Source organism: Ipomoea triloba, chromosome 9 (genome assembly GCF_003576645.1).
Source record: "Ipomoea triloba cultivar NCNSP0323 chromosome 9, ASM357664v1".
Lineage (NCBI taxonomy): Eukaryota > Viridiplantae > Streptophyta > Magnoliopsida > Solanales > Convolvulaceae > Ipomoea > Ipomoea triloba.
The window spans coordinates 10,917,754-10,937,457 of NC_044924.1; the positions used below are offsets into that span (position 1 = coordinate 10,917,754).

Consider the following 19,704-nt stretch of genomic DNA (forward strand, 5'->3'; position numbering starts at 1 on the left):
AATTTCTTTTAGTCAAAAGGTTAATTGAAAATGTTACTTTGAATAGCCTTTTATATTGATTTTTAAACCAAGTCAAATAACTAAAAATGGTTAAATAGGCCAAAATTGACTGATAAGCTAATTATTTACCAAGCAGGGCCAATGTCTAGTTTATCCCCTGCATATAGATGAAATGGGATTAACCCTTGGTTAGACTATTGGCTTGATAACCACAAGATTTTAAATTCAGCTCCCAATGAAAGTAGTCTATTAGCCTTCTTAGAGCATCCACACCCGTAGAGCTTTCACGGTTATTGAGAATCACGAAAGAGAGAGAAGAGAGGTGAGAGAAAGCCAAGCATCATCTACAATGAAGGAATTATTTCTACAGTAATTGCTGATAAGGATGATCTTAGTTTGGACCGATGAACTGTGGACAACCTAAGCTGGTTTATCTTCTTGTAGTATTTTGTTGACTAGTGTCATACTGTGTGGTTTATCCAGCACAATCACTTCGTGGTAATTTGTTGCCTCGGGCCACAATGCGGAGCTTATCTATTGTACATTTTGTGATTTTTGCCCATTAGGATCACAAAAAAAAAAGTAATAAATTAAATTAAATTTCTGTGATAATAATTAAGAGATTGGACCAACTACTTTGTAACTAGTGTACACGGTGATACCTTTATTATCATTCCAAATGAATGGTCATAAGCTAAGAGATTAAAATATTTGAAATAGAGTTGATATCATTTTTGACCTTCTTCAAATTTTAAACTATTCACATTTCAAAACCACCATTTCTAGCCTTTCAAATTATGATATCTTAGCATAATCCGTGTTTTGCTCAAATTTTCGTTTTTCTTTCCGTTAGATTCAAGCGTATAATACCCTTTTTTGTAACTTATCCCTTAAGACACAACCATAACGCACATTTCACATCCTTCTCGTACAAGGAGAGAAATCAAACTTTCATGATCACAATTGAAAAATAAAGAGTACTTGCGGCATACTTTCAGGACCAAATATGAGTATTATTTACCAACCATCACCACATATTATGAATCAAATCAAATACAGCTCCGCACGTCAACAAAACAGTAACATTATGTATAAACAAAGATTCACGTTAACATAAATGTCTATTTCATAGCATAGTTAATTTATCAACCAATTTTAACTTATTTGACACTGTTTAACAATTTTTTCGATCAACTTTTTAAGAGAATTATTTTAATATAATAAAATATCAACTAACAACTAATTTACCGAATATTTTTCTACAATTAACTAGTCAACTCTACTAAATCAATCAACTAACAGCTATTTACCAAACACCCCAAATAAAAAACACCAAGTAAAAGGTGAAGATGAATATAACATTATTTATAATTCCATTGTGACATCAACAGAATATATAACATTATTCATAACTTCCATTGTTAACCTGTCTATATATAATTTTTAATCTTTTATTTTATCCGTACATGGGTTAACTTTTCTTCTTTTTCTTATTCTTCTTCTTTGGTACCTTATTCTTTACTACTGAAATCAATTGCTGCAGAAAGTATGGGTAAATTTTCCCCTGAAAGATGTAATGTTATGTTACTAATGCTTGTTTCCAAAACTCCACCAATTCTTCTTCTTCTTCTTCACATCTCTCGGAGGTGACTCTGCAAACCAATTCATTTTGAGCACAGAGAGAATTATGACACCCCAAAAATGCATTTCGAACACAAGTATGGTGTCTGTGGCAAATTATACTATGCACTATGGTTCACATTGCAACGTGGACCATTGATAAATGTTTATTTTTAATATACTGAAGGTTCATTTTTAATATACTGAAAGTTCATTTTTTAGTATACAAAATGGTGAACTTTCAGCATACTAAAGCACTAAAAATGGGTTTTCAAAAAATGAAAATTCAATTTACTGAAAATGAATCTTCAGTATACTAAAAATGAACATTATACAATTCGTTCATGGAATAATGATTCATTTTAGTATCCAAATGATTACCTCCTTCAGGATAGATGGAGTTGTAATGCACCTCGGCCCAGAAGCTTAGGTGAATAACTGCAGAAAGAACAGCAGAAGTTAATAAAGCAAAATTAGGGAAATCCGTATTAAGGCGGCATAAAATGTCATTGTTTTTAGTCTGTTTTGCTGCTGGACTGAAACTTGAAACCCAGACGCATTAAAAAAACCAATCATTATACTGTAGACCACTGACATAAGGTTCATTTTTAGTACATTGAATGTTAATTTTAACTGAAAGTTCATTTTTAAATATACTACCTGAAAATGAACATTTAATACATTAAAAACGAACATTTAATACATTAAAAATGAACCTTTAATGCATTAAAATAACCACAATATAATTGCAATTTTTTCAATTGCAATCCCCTGCTGCCCATGTTGCCCTTTTCTTGGGAGGCATACTTCTAATATGGAATGACAATGTAAACCATATTCAAGAGAACATCTTTTTAAGATAAATGAGCACATAATATCATTTTCTTTAACTCAGCAGTGCATTCTAGTTAATGTGTCAAAGTGATGAACTAAAAGTATGTCATTCACCAAGTCTAACTAAATAAATACAGATTAGTAGAGAAAAGAGCAGAGCAAGATCACTAGTTTTAGACGTAAAAGGTTCAGAAATCACCTCTTTTTGATTTCTGTATCTTTGGAAGAATCTCAAGGTAACAGGTGTCCTTAAATGATGTTATGACAAGAATTTTTACACCATACTGCCAATTTATTGAAAATATATCAGACCACCTCTGAACAAAAAATAAAGCCTTAAACAGACGGGAAGAAAGTATAAATAGTAGCACTAATTACCGAGTCAGCAGCGGCCTGCAATGTAACATGATCACCCCACTCCCCACTCCTAGAACCATTAATATAAAGGTAAGTGTAAAGGAGAAACAACGAAAGAAACATACATACTAATCAAAGAAATATGAAGTTATGGACAATATGAGAAACACAAAAAGGGACTTGAATAGTACTTTGACATCCTCGTCAAGTATTCATCATATGCCATGGGAACATATCCCTCGTACGTCTCCGGGTGACTTCTAAGCTGATGGAAACCCAACGATCACATGTGAAATGTGAAAAGAAGTTGGACAAGAAAGCACACGGGAGTTTAAATGTAACAAGCAAAGTATTATTAATGACACATTTGGTTCACAGAAAATAAATTCATGGGAGAATTTAATTTGAGGAAATTGAATTCCTTGGCCTCCTTAGGTATTTTATTTCCACACCTTATGGGAGAGAAGATGCAACAAGAATTCCTATATTACCCTCACATATCTTTATTATGTAGGGGCATTTGAGTATTTATACTAAGTATTCCCGACAATTTCACCAACAAAACAATGAAATCAATATTCCAAGTAATTCCATTTCAATGGAATTTAAAATTCAATTCCTTCTCAATTCTTTTCCACAAACCAAACTGACTGAAAGCAAAATGTAATTTCCATTAACAATCACCTGATTAACAACTTCCTGTCTGACAAACTTGTGATGCTCAGGTGTACGATAGAATTGATCTGATAAAGCGCGGAACTGAAAACAGAAAAAAAAAATGATGAATGCTTACTACTCGATAGAATGTTGACATCATAAAATATCAAGTTACTCCAAGTAAACTTCACGTATTATAGATCGCATATTCACATCATCACATGCATTATATTGTGTGAGCATTTATCATATATGATGCTTCAATGTATATAACATATGATAAGTATGTGAGTGTGCCTAATTAGCAGGAAGAAACAAGATATTCCCAAGAATCCAAGATTAGCACCTAGCCTACTCACTTCCCAGGCACGTGTCAACAAGCATACAGATTTTTGGTCATGACTCATAAATAAGATTAATGGAATTTGATTACAATGTGCAGCAACAAGCTAAATTGGAAGTAACCTGACAGTTGCCATCCCCTTCAACTTTGTGCTCAACCAGACCATTTTGCAGTAATCTGAAACCAGAAACACCATTATGGCTTTGAGGAAGCATCTTAGTAGTTTAAAAAAGTGTTTAAAGAATCAGTACAAATTACAAAGATGTGATATTACATAAAGTTGTATGATGCAATATTTTTTCCTTGTTTAATAAAGCAACTTCATAGAGTGTCAACAACTACCTATTTAGCAGCCTTTCATGATCAGAAGTTGCTTCATCTACCGAAGGTATATCTCTATTTATTCGAGGGATGTGCTGAATGAAAACAATAACAAACTCAAATTCATTAAAAACCACTATTGAGAATTTTAAATCCAATGAAACTAGAAAGTTTTTCACTGTTAAGAAGGGAGATTCCCAAAGTTAATCCATGATATTGCATTTGAGAATTTGACATCTTTGAAATATCCCTGATCAACAATTAGAGACTCAACGCAAAACATGAATATATAGTATATTAAGGGACCGTTTAGTAAAGGAAACCATTTCTCATTTTTTCCACTTTTTTTAATTACAAATTTCCACTGTTTTCATTCTCCAAATGGATCTTTTTTTTAAAGGCCCAATTCACCAAACGTGGACCACCAAATTTCCAGAAAATTCACCATTTCAAGACCAATTCTTGCTGCCGCTAACCTAATTTCTCTACATCCTCTCTCAATTCTCCAATCACTCCCTCTAATGTCATCCACATGGCCATGGAGCTTTGTAATTCCCAAATATCTTCCCCATTTCATCTTCTAAAGGATGGACCAGTTTCCCTTCCTTTTCATTACAATGCAGATAATGGAAAACATCCAAAAGTTGTTTTCTAACTTCGTTAACAAAGTTGGAAAACATTGTTCCTTTTTCAATTTTGGAGAACAGAGACAACTTGAACAAGAACTCTATTTTCCATTTTTGTTTTCTATTTTCCCAAAATTTAGGAAAATTTTCCAGCAGCCAAACAGGCCCTTAAACTCTCAATTTAACCATACTGTTTTAGTGGAATTGCATATTTGTGTGCAACCATTATTGTGTAAAACTATTTATTTACAAACATTAAATGATGCTTCCTGCCAAGATATGGAAATGAGTGATATTTAGGCCACGTGTACGCAGCCAAGAGTTACAAAATCTAGTGCTTACTAAAACCTGAAAGTTGATGCATTCACATATCTATTGTCTATTGATTTGCATGTAGTAATAAGGATAAAATTGAACACTCAGTCAAAAAAGCATTCCAGAGATGGTAAATTCAAAAGCCCAACATACTTTTAGAGCAGTCATTTGGTTCAATCGCCTGGCAACTTCTCCATCAGTCTCTGACTCATCCATTATTTCTAATGTATGAGCAACCTCGTCCCCATCACACGATCTATCTCCAGGACTAGAGCAAGAGCTTGAAGATCCCATATCATCAATGGCATCCGAAACACCACTATGGCCTGCAAAATTACAGAACTCTTTGTATCAAAATAATGTTTTGAAGAAGTAGAAAGCACACAGATAATACTGAAGGCAAGAAATGTGCCAGTGTAATAATTTCTTGATGGGCTAGACCAAGGTTGGACATCAGTCGAGGCTTGTACATATGTATCCCTATGTGAAGGCTCAGCAGCTTCTGTAACTGACAACTCTGACAATTCTTCTTGGAGAGCATGTGCAATAACCTCATCATTATCAATCTCGCCATACAATGTGTCATTGTAACTTTCTCTGGCATAATGTTCATGCCAGACTTCAACAGCATGCTGACTACTATCACCATAACCATTACAACTGAAAAGTTCATCCATGCCAAGGAACCTAAGAACCCCACTAGCAGAATCTGATTCCGGTTCATACATTCTTATCTCTCAGCAGAATTGTCAACTTCCTTATTAAAAGTTCGAAAGTGCTAGAATCAACCTTGTTTGTTTGAAAGTATTTTAGCCTTCCATTTAAGCTCAGTGCAGGTTTCTGAAAACTAGGATTCACAATCAAAATTAAAGTGATAAGAATTAGCTGCTGAATATTTAGTACCCACAAAGAGAGAAGGAAAGAGACGTTGGACTCAGAGTATGTTTAGGTATTAAATCTTCTATTACTCAATAAATGTTGCCCAATCATGACAGTTTCCATAAAAGAACCAGGGAAAGCCTACTTGTTCATTTTCACATAAATAACCTACTTATATCTTTTAGTAATGATTTTTCTAAAGATGGCATGCAGCCTTGCAGTTAAACTTAGCAAAGAAAATACTCCATTCATGCAATTAATTGTAAAAGCTAGTGAGAACTAGTCATGATATTAATAGGTGAGATGGAAAAAAAAATCCACAATGATTTCAAAAGCACCATATTCCATCATGAAGGTGATGCTTCAAGTGATATTTCTCTCAAAACACCTAACATCTTTCCAAATTCTAACTGCATTTATAATAGCATAAACATATATTCACAAAGAGTTTCCATTAAAAGCATCAAAAAGGTAACATTTATACAATCTACAACTGCAGTGTTTCAAATGGAGGATATTTTACGCAGTTCTAGCTCACTATCTGCTAGCTAACACTCCATAATAAATTTTTGTTCACTAATAATTCAGGATCCCTGAACCATGAAGTGGAATAATCAAGTTGGTCTTCATAATAGTATATTCCATGGTTGAACATAATAGTATATATGTAGATATAGATAATTCAAAAACCTTAAACATGCATTTAAATATCTAAGCTACAATTATAAGACACTTGAAAGCACTGATGAACTATCCTAATAACTAATCTACACTCCATTATGTTCACTCATTTGCAAGTTCATTTCCATTCTACACATAGCTGCTAAGGGCTTGAACTAACTTCAATATCCGTAAACTGCATAAAGTGAGACACTTCTGCCCTAAGAACACAACAAATACATCTTACACGTTAAACCCTCAATTTTATATTTCTGAGTTCTCCTTTCCAACTTCCAAGGGTCCAATATATTTTAGAGCTTCAAATATATTTATATGAGGGATTACATTTTGAGACATACAGATACTTAAGGGCATAAAACACTCTTTTACAGTTTTACCCTAAAAAGGAGCAAAATCAGCACTCTAATAAAGTAACATATAGCAGATTGAAAAATAATAGAATCACAAAAGTAATCAGCAGCCATAGATATATCCTCATTTCTCAAGCATCAGCATCTTTATTATACAGATTATTAACATAACAATAAAAATAAATTAAAAACATAAATTGGAAAAAGAAAAAAAATAATCAAAGCTTTAGCACAACGCAATTCTAAATCCACGCACAGCAGCTAACCAAATAAAATAAAAATAAATAAATAAATAAATAGATAAACACAGAAACCGAGCTAAAAACTAAACAGAATTGAGGAAGAGGAAAACCAATTGATATCAAAACAGCATAATAGACGAATCCAAACCCACCTTGAATAAAACTCCACAATTATACATGTATATATACAAATATATTACGGAGTACAAGTGAATATTCGTCTCATAAAGAAATGAAGAAAAATAAGTATTTAATCAAGTTGAGAAAAAGCAGAGAAAAGGAGAATGATTGTAAAGGAAGAAAGATAGATTTAAATACGTACAGCAGTGCAAAATTAGCTTTGGCTGCGGCTAAAGTTACTGGTAGTTGAAAAGCGAGAAAGCTGTGTGTATGTATATGTGCGTGTATTCTGGTAGGAAATTTGGATGAAAAAGAAGAAGAAGAAAATGGGGGAAGGAATAATGGAGTACAAGGTACGGAAAAGCCAGAAACTCTGAATGTATGGGTTTTGTGTGTATTCGAAGAAAACGTTTCATATAGGCCGATAGGCGGCCATTTCTTGAACGCCTCATCTTGCATTTTCCAATATAAATAAAGTAAAGGAGGGGAAATCAATTACATCACCAATTCACCACTATGGAATCCTTCCACGGCATCAATCACCTCAAGTACCTATGTTGAAAAAAAAATGTCATATAAGTCAAATAAATAGTATATTTGAGCTTTCAATTAATCAATTTTTATCAAAACTTTTTAAATTGTTAAAAAATAACATAATTTAATTCAAATATTACATATTTAACCAGATTATTGTTGACTAATTTCTCATGTATACATTTATTCATATGTAGTAGTGACTAGTGACTTAGGTTATGAATTAAAATTTTTGTACAATATAATAGGGGAGTCATGTATATCCTACGATGCGTGATAGAAAGACATAACGTTCAAATCAAATCATAAGTCATAACTCAAGTCATAGTCATATATGAATAAGTGTATATATAGAAGCTTAGTAAGTGTCAAATCAACAATAACTTGCTAAGTAAAAATGTAAAATTATTATTTTTTATAGTAATATAATTGCAATTTTTATATGTAAAAGGGCTTACAACGAAACATTTTTAGTTAAGAGTTTCAGTTATACTATTTCTTCAGCTTAGAGTGTTTATTTGACACTTTTTCTATATGACACCTTCTCAGTATGAGTCTGAAGTGTACTATTTCTACAGCTTAAAGTGCTTATTTGACACTTTTCTATATTTATATAACAAGTGCTTTACCCATGCGATGCATGGAAGAAATTATATTATTATAAATTTAAATAAAAAAAATTTAAATTTAAAAAATGTTAAAATGTATAATATAATAATACAATTGGGCTTCCATATATTTGATCAAATATTTATTTTATAGCATACAAAATTAAAATTTAAAATTTTGCATGGTTAATATAATTACTAATCATCTATGTATTTAGGCAGATTTTTAAATATTTACGAAATTTTTAATTAAGAGCTGTGTTTAGACAGATTTTAAAATAAATTTTCTTACTGAGTAACCATTGTAGCAATTGATGTGTATAATTATAGCATTATTCACAATTATATTTTAAAAAAAAAAAAGTATACATATTTTTATATTGTACAAAATATTATAAATATAATTTATGTATACATAAATGGATAGAAATAGACATTGATAATACTTTTGTTATTATATAGATATATAAATAAATATCATGTCATTTTTACTTTATATGATAAACACTTTTATTTTAAAAGTTTACATTGATATCCAGGTTTTGTTTCAAGTTCTTTTTTTTTTTTTTTATGATTGTTTCAAGTTCTAATTTAGTGATATTTTAAACTTTTATTTATTATAAATGAATAGTAAATATATGTTTGAAAAGCCATTATTTTTGTTTCTAAATGTATTCTAACTCTTATTTCAAAAAAAAAATGTATTCTAACTCTTAACAATTCGTTTGGTTGAAGAGAATTGGAATCTCACTCCTACCTAAATCTGAAGGTAAGACTAGGGGTGGGAATAAGCCAGGCCCCTTGTAGGGGCCTATGGCCCGTCCTAATTAAAGCCTAGTTAGGCCTAGCTCGGTTAGTAAAAAGGCTAGGCTTGAGCCAATTTCAAAAGTCTATTAAACTAAACAGGTCAGGCCTATATATACTAGGCTCGGCCTTCAGGCCTACAAGCCTAGCCTATATATATATATATATATATGTGTATGTTCTATTTTATACCTAATATATATTTTTATATTTACAATACAATCGCAAGTATATATAATTACCAAACTCTAACCCTCCACCTCCAAAATCTCATTATAAATTATGATTCACCTATAAACATTGCTGCTAATCATGTTGTATGTATTCTTATTGTTTAATTTTGAGTTAATTACCGATTTGGTCCCTCGACTATTGGGATTTCACCACTTTGGTCCTCAACAATTTTTCTTGCCCAATTAAGTCCTCGACTTTGAAAAAATTAACCAATTTGGTCCTCCCGTTTATTTTACCATTTGATATCCGTTAAATCAGGACCAAATTAGTAATTTCACTATAGTCAAGGGACCATTTCAGTCAAAATTAATTACCGAAATGGTCCCTTGACTATTTAGATTTCACCAATTTGGTCCTGATTTAACGGCTGTTTAACACCAAAATAAACGGAGGACCAAATTGGTTAATTTTTTCAAAGTCGAAGACTTAATTGGGCAAGAAAATTTGTCGAAGACCAAAGTGGTGAAATCCCAATAGTCGAGGGACCAAATCGGTAATTAACTCTTTAATTTTGTATTAACTGTTCTTACTATTATACTCCCTCCGTCCCTAATTGTTTGTCTCATTTACTTTTTGCACGGTTTTTAATACAACATAACAAATGATACTAACTTTCCAATTTTACCCTTCAAAAGTAGGTGTTATTTGTACACAGTACAATTGTACTTACCTCATTAATGGTCTAAAAATTTGAAAAGTCAAAAGGGTAAATTGGGAAATGTAGAATGATAGTTATGTTCAATTTTAGAAAGAAGACATCATTTTGGGACAAATTAAAAAGGAAAGTAAGACAGGTAAAATGGGACGGAGGGAGTAATATTTAATGAAATATCACAACTTAATTATGTTAGTTGATTGTTTATTATTTATGATATTATATAGAATAACAAATAATAATACAATTGAACTTATGTATTTTTTTGTAAATTTTGTACAGGTATACTTTAAAGGGCTTAAAAATGGAGGCCTTAAACAGACTCAAAGCCTATTTATGATCTATTTTGAAGCCTTTTTAAAAGCTTATATATGTTAAATAGGTTTTTAAAAAGGCTTCAGGCCAGGCCAGACCAACTGTAGGCTCAGGTTTGAGCCTAAAAAAAAAGCCTACATGCAGGCTCAGGCTCTAGATTTCCATAGCAGGCCCAAGCCTAAATTTCTAAAACTCGGCTCGGTCTAGCCTATTTCCACCCCTATATATACACACACATACATAATATCAAATGCAAATAGGGTCCTCCTACAAAAAGTGAATGATTTGGACTGCCCATCAGATTCATCAACAATTGATGATTTTAGTAAAAAATAAAAAAATATGAGCTCAATTTTATAATTATTATAAACTTTTTCAAGTTTACAATATTTATAAAAGTAACCCCACATTTTTCTCTTATTTTTCAATAACAACCAATCATTAATCTACTCAAATGGATTGATCATATCATTTTTCACCTTTTACATATGAGCATGTTTTCAATTGAAACCCCCCCCCCCCCCCCACACACACATGGTAGGTTCAAATGAGAACAACCCCCTCTTGTAAAAGGTGATGACTGATCTTAGATTCACAGTCTCAGTCATCAATCAAAATTCATCAATGGTTGAAAGTTTTAGTAAAAAATACACGTCACCAATTTTATAATTATTACAAACTTTCAAATTTATAATATGTATGGAAATAACCCGCTTTAATTTTTTCTCCTCATTTTTCAACAACTCCAACTGTTAACCTATACAAACTTTCAAATATACATACATACATACACACACACACACACAAATATATATATATATATATATATATATATATATATATATATATTCAAGATCAAATGAAAAGCATGCCTAAGGTGAGATCTTGCGAACCTACATGAATGCACACAATTTACTACACGAGTGCAAAAAATCTACTCCAGGCGTAGATTGTGTTGTGTGCATTGTACACCTGAAGTATTATTATATTATATGCATTCATGCAGTAGTTCATAAGTTGTCACCTAAGGAGTGGTTATCATTTGAACATACACACAGCGCGCGCGCACACAGATGTAGGATTAAATGCAAATAGGGTCCTCCTACAAAAGTGAAGATTGACGTGGACCGGCCATTAGATCCATCAACAATTGATTGTTTTATTTAAAAAAAATATGAGCCCAATTTTATAATTATTATAGTTTTCAAGTTTGTAATATTTATGAAAGTAACCCCACATTTTTCCCTTATTTTTCAATAATGACCAATCATTAATATACTTAAATGGATTGATCATATCGTATCATCCTTCACATTTTATATATGAGCATGTTTTGAACTGAACATCCCCACCACCACCACATACACACACATATGGTAGGTTCAAATTAGAACAACCCCTCTTGTAAAAAGGGATGGCTAATCTCAGATTCTTAGTCTCAGTCATTAATCAAAGTTCATTAATGATTGAAGATTTTAATAAAAAGAAAATACGTGTCGCCAATTTTATAATTATTATAAATTTTTATATTTATAATATTTATAGAAATAACCCACTTTTTCTCCTCATTTTTCAACATCTCCCAACTGTTAACATATACAAACTTTCAAATTTATATATATATTCAATATCAAATGAAAAACATGCCTTAGGTGAGAACTTGCCAACCTACATAAATAGACACAATTTACTACACAAATGTAAAAAATCTACTCCATTGGTAGATTGTGTTGTGTGTTGTGTGCATTGTGCACCTGGAGTATTATTAGATTATTGCATTCATGCAGTAGTCGTAGGTTGTCACCTAAGGAGTGGTTATCTCACACACACACACACACACACACAAAGAGTTAATTTCACCAGAGGTCCATTGTCTTTGGTGACAATTTCAAATTTAGTTACAGACTATCGTTTTTGTCATTTAACATCCAAACTATTATTTTTTGGATACTTTTAGTTTTTCTCATGATTTTTTATAGTTTTACTAAAAATCGATTGAAAAATATGGTTACTAAAAATTAGAGGTTACCTAAAGTTCTATACCAATTAAACCAATTGAAATCGGAAAAATAATTTAAAAAAAAAATATCTTTACTAAAAATAGGAAAAGTCATTAAAATGACTAAAGTGTCCAAAAAATAATAATTTGGGATGATAAATGGTAAAAACGTTAGTTTGAAACTAAATTTGAAATTATCACTAAAGAGAACACGCTCTGGTGAAATTAACTCTATATTATAAATATAAATATGAAAGACAGAAATCATCTTTCAATGGACCAAATTAAGATTCTCTCATTTGTGGTTTATTTAGTGCTTTTCTTATAGATCTTCCATGCCATTCTTCGTGAAGCTGACGCATATAGATAAGAATATAAGACAATGATGAGTGCCATGAAACAGCGCAAGCACATAGATATGTTTGATTCACGGGGAAGAAAAATTAATTTCAAGTAGGATAAGGATAAAAAAAGACTTTTGAACTATTCATAGTACAATTGAACTCTCAAACTAGAGCCAAAGACCTTGTGATTTAGTGACATCCAATGTCCCGATTTACATTCTCACATGGATGATAAGGGTGGGTTCGAGCCTCAGTAAAGACAACTGTTGACTCTTTTTTACCCTTGAGAAGGTGTCAGTAAATAGAATAGAAAAGGCTCAATTATCTAGATCCACCAATTTTCACACGAGTAAATAATGGTTGGTGCCAATATGTCAATAGTGATTAATTTTCTTCATAACTCAATAAAAATGTTAAAATCAAAATTTTGTAAAATAAAACAAAAATTAAGAGTAGAAGTAATATTTTTTTTTTCAATAAAATGGGCCCGGGTACATGTTGCGCACATACTAGCCAGTAGGTTACGTGCACAACATGCAACGTGCTGGCTGTCGAAAAGATGTTATCTTGTTGATGAGAGAAAAATGTTCATATGTAAGGGGTAGGGCCGGTGATGCCCTAAGGTGTTAAAACATAAAAGGGTTAAATTATATTTCAGCACCTTTCAGTTCACAGAAGAAATTGTCTGTTCAGAAATCAAAGATGATTTCCTCAATAACAAATAAAAGTGCAACGTCATGGTGACCTTCCCTTTCCATGAAGTTGGAAAGCAGAAGAGAAAAAGAAAGATGTTTTTTCTTTTCATTTTCAAATCATAAGTTCATACTTTATCTTTTTTTTTTCATTGACTTAATAACCACAAAATTACATATTCAACTTCAGTGTGAGTAGCTTATTAACTTTCTTAGTTTGAATCGATCAGTTATGGACAAGCTAAGTTAGTTTACTTCCTTATAACTTTTTGCTAACTCCTCACCAAAAAAAAAAAAACAAAAACTATTATCCATCCCGAGTTATACTTAATAATATATTTTCATCGTTTCTTGTTTAATGGAGTACAAAATCTCACAAAATTCTGCAGTTTGCAGGCAGTACAAGAATTAACAATGTTTTTCATCTCAAGGCAGAACTTACACCAAGCTTGAAAAGATGAAAGCCACTAATAGAAACCATTACACACCCTCACACACTCTGCATATCTGCAAAAGCTTCAGAATCTGCTAACAAAGTGCAAGCTTTTTCTTGTGAGATTCTGCACACTAGTGAGAATCACTACTGTTATAAGAACATAGGGTGTCGCGCCTAAAGGGAAGTTTTCTAGAGTTAAGTGTTCTTCCATGTTATGCAAATGCGGCAGCAATCAGGAGGTCATCTTAGCACGCTTTAGCGACAGCATACGAACCAACCACCCACTGTCTCCAATTCTGATATTAATCATCCTTCTTTTACCTTTCCTGTCAGTTTCTTCTTTAGCACGAACCGGTTTGGGGGATTTTATAGCCGGTCTAGGATTCCCCGTTCCTGCTGGCGCTTCGACAACACTGCTCACCATCTCCAGGACTTCGCTCATTGTCGGGCGTGACTTGGGGTTCTTGACTAAACAGCGGTTGGCAATTAGAGAGAGCTTGTGAGCTGACCTTACGAAATTCCCTTCGAGTCTCGGGTCTAATATCTTCCTAAACTTCTTAGGATCTGTTGTGTGTGGCTTTACCCAGTCCAAGAGCTTCTGCTCGTTCTTGGGACGATTGCGGTCCAATGGCCGCCTCCCTGTGATGAGCTCGTAGAGGAACATCCCGTAGCTCCACACATCGTGCTTGGACGTGAGATGACCGGTTTGAATATATTCAGGAGAGGCATATCCCATGGTTCCAACAACCTGGAGAAGCAGAGAAGTTAAAAGACACATACATTTTTTTTTCTGAATACAACTAACCCTATTACATTGTAGTATATGTTCATACATACTTTCTCAACCTGTTGAAGCACAAAGAGTTAGTCGCCTCCACTGAGGCGAGAATCTCATGACCTCCCGTATGGGAGAGCCACTACATGCCATTTGGACAGATGTTGTCACTCCCATGTTCTATGTTTCACAACACCGGCAAAAACTAGGGATTTATGAATTAAACATGTCCAAAAACGAGGTAAAAGGAAGCATACCGCGGTTGAGACATGAGTAAGTCCTTCAGAAGGCCCGAGCCTAGCTAACCCAAAGTCTGATAGCTTCGCATTCCATTGCTCATCCAGGAGAATGTTCGAAGATTTGAAATCCCTAAAGATGATCTGCGGTTTAGAGCAAAGAGACACGACACTCAAATTATGGAACTTCGAAGAATTTCTATTGCAGCTATAAAGGCGAAAAAAATCTGGAACACGAACACACACACACCTGAAAGTCCATTCCCTCGTGTAAATACGCTAAGCCACGAGCAGCATCTCGAGCTATTTTCAACCTCATTGCCCATGACAGAGGTGTTCCCAATCGAGCTGACAGATGACTGTCCACGCTTCTGTTAGGCATATATTCATATACCAGAAGGCGTTGAATTCCCCTCTCGCCATCCTCTGCACAGTAGCCAATTAATTTAACAAGGTTTTCGTGTTCAGCCACACCTAGTACATTAACCTCAGTCACCCATTCTTTGTGTCCCTGTTGCACATAGCAAGAACATAATAAATTATACAGAAAGCTATACACTAGAGACCGTAAAAACACTTGTGATAATAGAAAACCTAGAAATGATTAAGGGTGAAATCATATGCAATTTATAGATACTCATCCATAATCGACATAAAGACTTTTGATGTACACTATAATCCACGAAATATAACGAGGAAAATCATAGGAGAAACTATCTTACCTGCATCCCGGTTCTACTAAGTTGTTTTATGGCCACATCAATCTTTGCACTTGGATCCTCGGGACTCTTAACTGTCCCCTTGTACACAGATCCAAATCCACCCTCCCCAATCTTGGTCGAGCGGTTAAAGTTTTTCGTGGTTTCTTTCAGCTCTGTGAAGGTAAACACCCTGAGATCGGAGGGGCGGTCAGACAGATTCGGGAACTGGCTCCTGCCCCGGGAATCTGTACTAGTATCTGAAGCATTGAGAGAAGCAGATGCAAGTGTAACATCAAACTCAGAAAAGCCAGAACAGGAAGAGATGCCCAAATTTGACTTTGATATCTTTGGGTCTTCCCTCTTTTCAGCATTGCAAGGCCTGAAACACTTCATTTCCTTCAATGAACTACAGCACCATAACTGCAATTTTTGGTTGAAGAATTGAAGCTTTTAGTATCATCATCATGGTTACAAGATAAGGGATATTAATTTTGTGCAAATCTTTTTCAAGACCCATCAATTCAAGAAAGTCCCTTTCCTACAGCAAGTTTTGTTTTAAGTCAATTCCATTGAACAGCCATTAATGAAGATCTACCAAACTACCAAAATAAATCATCTGAGCTTAACACAAAATACAAGATCTCATTGTCTTGATTCTTGAAGACAATCTTTACACACAAAACTACTAACCATGGCAGAGCAGAAATAGAATAAACTTTTAGTAAGATATAATTGTATAAAATATATATGACCCACCATGTTTACAAAACCCCAGATACTAGCAAGATTTTCATTTTCATCCATCCATCCATCCAAAAAAAAAAAAAAAAGTAGATAAAATTCAGTTCCGACAGTGCAAAGATATGTAAGTTGTAGACCCAACAAGAACAGACATCATTAAATATCAAAACAAAGAAACATACCTCTGGGGTTCTCAATCTGATTGAAGATAATGAATGGGTCCTAGGATTCTAGGAAGCCTGGTGGTGGGTTCAAAAAGAAGTGAATAAAAACTCAATCTTTGATCAAATCCTAGAAAACCAAGTGCTGAATTTAGCCACCTCAGTTGCCAGGTAAGAGCAAGGGCCTGAAAAGTGAAAAACCAATCGCAATAATGGTCTACACACGGCTGCACTACTAGTCCACGCTCTACAACAAGTGGACACATACCCCACCCCACCAACAAAATACTGAGTACAAGAAATATGAAAAAATTGATTGCTCCCAATCTCAAAGCCCCCACCACCCTCAAATCTTAGATGGATGAAGAAAATTGGGGTGTTTTTTTTGACTGAAATGGGCATATGGCCATATTGGACAAAAAAAAGAAAAAAATTAGAATGAGACTCAGTTTACTCTAGACTTGTATTTTTTTTTACCAGAAATTCAAGTTTCAAATGAGTTTTTTTTTACAGTTTGTTCAAATTTTAAAGTTGCCCATTTGTGTCCATTCCTAGCAAAATTTACACATTTTAGTAAAAAATCCAAGAAAATTATAAGATGTGGGTTGGGAGGTTAGTTCAATTGGTTCAACAAGTCACTCTAAAATCTTTCTCTAACAGCATTGTGGGCGTTCAAATTTCACAAAGTCATTGGAAGACATTGACTGATTAGAAGTGATGAAGACCTTGTCTTGTGCACAAAGTAGACTTTACAGGTAAGAAGTAGAGCAACTCGTGATTTACCTCCTCTAACAGCTTTTGGGCACGAATTGGCTTAAATTAGTTAGTTGAAAAAAAAAATTGTAAGATGTGAAGTTTATTAACTTTTTCAATTAGTCAACCTATGAGAAATACGAACGTATAAATACAGATATACAGTCTCCACCTAATTAATTAACCCGTCAAAAATGGAATCTTGAAATTAAAGGAAATTATTTACACAGGAAAAAGAAAGTTCCGTTGACATATAGAATGACAACAACTAGAGAGTGGGTCAAAGTTGGAGCCAAGTGCGGGGAAAGATCTAAGAAGAGTATATATATATATATATATATATATAATCAGGTACTAATTGACCTTATAACGTGTAAAATTGAGAACTTTTAAAAAAATGCACTGCAGTTGCACCACACTTACTATATAGATGCACTTTACGACAGTGCAATCATATAATAATTGCCGTACAATCCTTTAAAAGTTCGCAGATTTGCATGTTATGATTGGATCTCAGGATTATATATGACTATATATATAAAAGGAGGTAGATGGCCGCAGCACAAGAGAAAGGTGGAGTTGCGTTCACATTTGAAAGGTGGGAAGGGACAAAAGAGCAGAGGCGAAAAAGTCATCGGCTGAGCAAATTAAATGAGAATGAGACGTTGATTAGAGAAGAAGAAGAAGAAAATTAAATCATATCTTACACCCCACCCCCAAGCCATGCATATTCTATGGCGTTATATATAACTTTCAGAAACAAACAGACATTATTATTAATATAAAATTAATAATTTTGTCGAACAAGTTATTGAATACTAGATGGCAGATGTTGTCCTTTGAAATATGAAACCAAGTCCCTCTCATCCGGTAGACCAAACCCCAAGACAGCTTAGCATAGTGCATATTATTAATTATTACGGAGAATTATTATTATTATTATTATTGAGCAAAGAATTACTCTATCTACTTTGCACAAGTCGGTTATTCTACATGAATAATTTCAGATAAAATGATCAAATAAGCTCATAAACTTTACTTCAAAAGTTAATTAGCTCCTAAATGTTTAAAAAGTACAATTACACACTTTAACATGTTATATGAGGTAATGAAGTTTAAAAACTGATAAATGACATGTTATTACAGGTCATTAGTGTTCTGAGATCAATTTTATATGAATGCTTTGATTATTTTTCTAATTTCTAACGAACTTATTTCTTTCATCATGTGAGTTTGGTTTATCTAATTTTCTAACATGGGCATGTCTTTTTCTTCTTCATCATCATTATTATTATTTAGTAGAATTATTAGTTATTAATAAGTTCTAAATTAATCGTTGAATGTAACCTAAAAATATAATTAGACTACTGAACGATAATAATGACCATACATATTAATAAGGCTCTGTTTGGTATAGCTTATTTAGGAGCTTATAGTTTATTTTGAGTTACTAATAAGCTATAAGCTCTGTTTAGTAATGTATTCAAAATAAATTAGTAATTTAAAATACCGTTATCCGAAACAGAATTTCCGGAAAATTGGTTGACACAAGGTATTCAGATCAAGATTGTATATCCTTTCCATCTGAAACCTTGGCACACATCTAAACCGCTAACTTCTCGTGATGACGTTTGTTTTTTAACAATTTTTGGAAGGGAAACAGAACTGCCTTTTGGCTCTCCCCGAAAAACACCTTCCTTTTTTGAGCCCATTTTAAAGAAGTTTATTTTGAAAAGCTAATTTAGGCAACTTTTCAAAAATAAGCTAGTAGTTTCTTAACTTTTTTCCATCTTTATCCATATTATTTTAAATAAATGACATCATTTACCTCTCTCAATTAATACTCTTTGGTCTTTTCTCTTCAATATGTTTTATTGTAATTTCAATTTGACATTTGTGTTTGAACAATAATTTTTGTATGAACTAATTTTATAAATTATAAACATTTTGGTTTACTTTATATATTTTCAAATATATGTTCTTACTTTATATTTTATTAAAGGGTCACACTTGTGTGAGACCGTATCACATATCCTTATTCGTGAGACATGTTGGGTCAGGTCGAAGCAAAATGCAAATATCATACTTATACGCTCAAATATAATACTAATCAAGAATGCAATTTTTGTTATTTATAAGAGAAAAAGTATTACATTTTTCATAATAAGTAATATTGACAAGTGCTCCTTACTTATAAGGGAAAATATAATACTTTTGATGAAAAATGTAATACTTTTAAATCGAAATGTAAAACTATTATATTTTCCCTTAAAAGTATTACATTTACCTTTAGAAGTAACAAAAAATGTATTTCTGATTAATATTATATTTGAGCATATAAGTATGACATTTGTGCGTATAAGTATTACGT

At 32.9% G+C, this 19,704-nt stretch overlaps 2 protein-coding genes across 5 annotated transcripts; both read right to left on the minus strand.

Annotated features, from left to right (window-relative positions):
- Positions 1 to 1,323: 1,323 nt before the first annotated feature.
- On the minus strand, positions 1,324 to 7,798 carry LOC116029374 (OVARIAN TUMOR DOMAIN-containing deubiquitinating enzyme 12-like). Of its 3 annotated transcripts, none has more exons than XM_031271352.1 (11): positions 7,548 to 7,798; positions 5,486 to 5,920; positions 5,227 to 5,399; positions 4,154 to 4,227; positions 3,934 to 3,988; positions 3,496 to 3,570; positions 3,003 to 3,076; positions 2,833 to 2,881; positions 2,654 to 2,738; positions 2,002 to 2,058; positions 1,324 to 1,652 (listed from the first exon to the last, which is right to left on the minus strand). In XM_031271352.1, the coding sequence occupies exons 2-11, from the start codon at positions 5,799 to 5,801 to the stop codon at positions 1,588 to 1,590; spliced, it is 1,023 nt and encodes a 340-aa protein (XP_031127212.1). In that variant the 5' UTR covers positions 5,802 to 5,920; positions 7,548 to 7,798; the 3' UTR covers positions 1,324 to 1,587. The 3 variants fall into 3 exon arrangements, with proteins under 3 accessions (XP_031127212.1, XP_031127214.1, XP_031127215.1); XM_031271354.1 differs by lacking the exon at positions 7,548 to 7,798 and adding an exon at positions 7,378 to 7,512; XM_031271355.1 differs by lacking the exon at positions 7,548 to 7,798 and having other exon boundaries at positions 5,515 to 5,720.
- A 6,039-nt stretch (positions 7,799 to 13,837) lies between these two features.
- Positions 13,838 to 16,844, minus strand: LOC116030827 (serine/threonine-protein kinase PCRK1-like). 2 transcript variants are annotated; one of them, XM_031273169.1, is made up of 6 exons: positions 16,602 to 16,844; positions 16,435 to 16,456; positions 15,700 to 16,098; positions 15,228 to 15,488; positions 14,999 to 15,121; positions 13,838 to 14,714 (listed from the first exon to the last, which is right to left on the minus strand). In XM_031273169.1, exons 2-6 carry the CDS (start codon positions 16,435 to 16,437, stop codon positions 14,199 to 14,201), a joined length of 1,302 nt encoding a protein of 433 aa, XP_031129029.1. In that variant the 5' UTR covers positions 16,438 to 16,456; positions 16,602 to 16,844; the 3' UTR covers positions 13,838 to 14,198. The 2 variants fall into 2 exon arrangements, with proteins under 2 accessions (XP_031129029.1, XP_031129030.1); XM_031273170.1 differs by lacking the exon at positions 16,435 to 16,456 and having other exon boundaries at positions 16,602 to 16,843.
- Between the last annotated feature and the right edge of the window lie 2,860 nt (positions 16,845 to 19,704).

Excerpts from the sequence above, each read along its gene's own strand:
- LOC116029374 (XM_031271352.1), bottom strand. The coding sequence starts at position 5,801 with ATGTATGAACCGGAATCAGATTCTGCTAGTGGGGTTCTTAGGTTCCTT. Across the intron at positions 3,077-3,495 it reads GACAGGAAGTTGTTAATCAG|CTTAGAAGTCACCCGGAGAC; the intron begins GTGATTGTTAAT and ends GGTTTCCATCAG. Across the intron at positions 2,882-3,002 it reads TACTTGACGAGGATGTCAAA|GAGTGGGGAGTGGGGTGATC; the intron begins GTACTATTCAAG and ends TAATGGTTCTAG.
- LOC116030827 (XM_031273169.1), bottom strand. Across the intron at positions 15,489-15,699 it reads TTAGTAGAACCGGGATGCAG|GGACACAAAGAATGGGTGAC; the intron begins GTAAGATAGTTT and ends TATGTGCAACAG. Across the intron at positions 15,122-15,227 it reads ACGAGGGAATGGACTTTCAG|ATCATCTTTAGGGATTTCAA; the intron begins GTGTGTGTGTGT and ends TCTAAACCGCAG.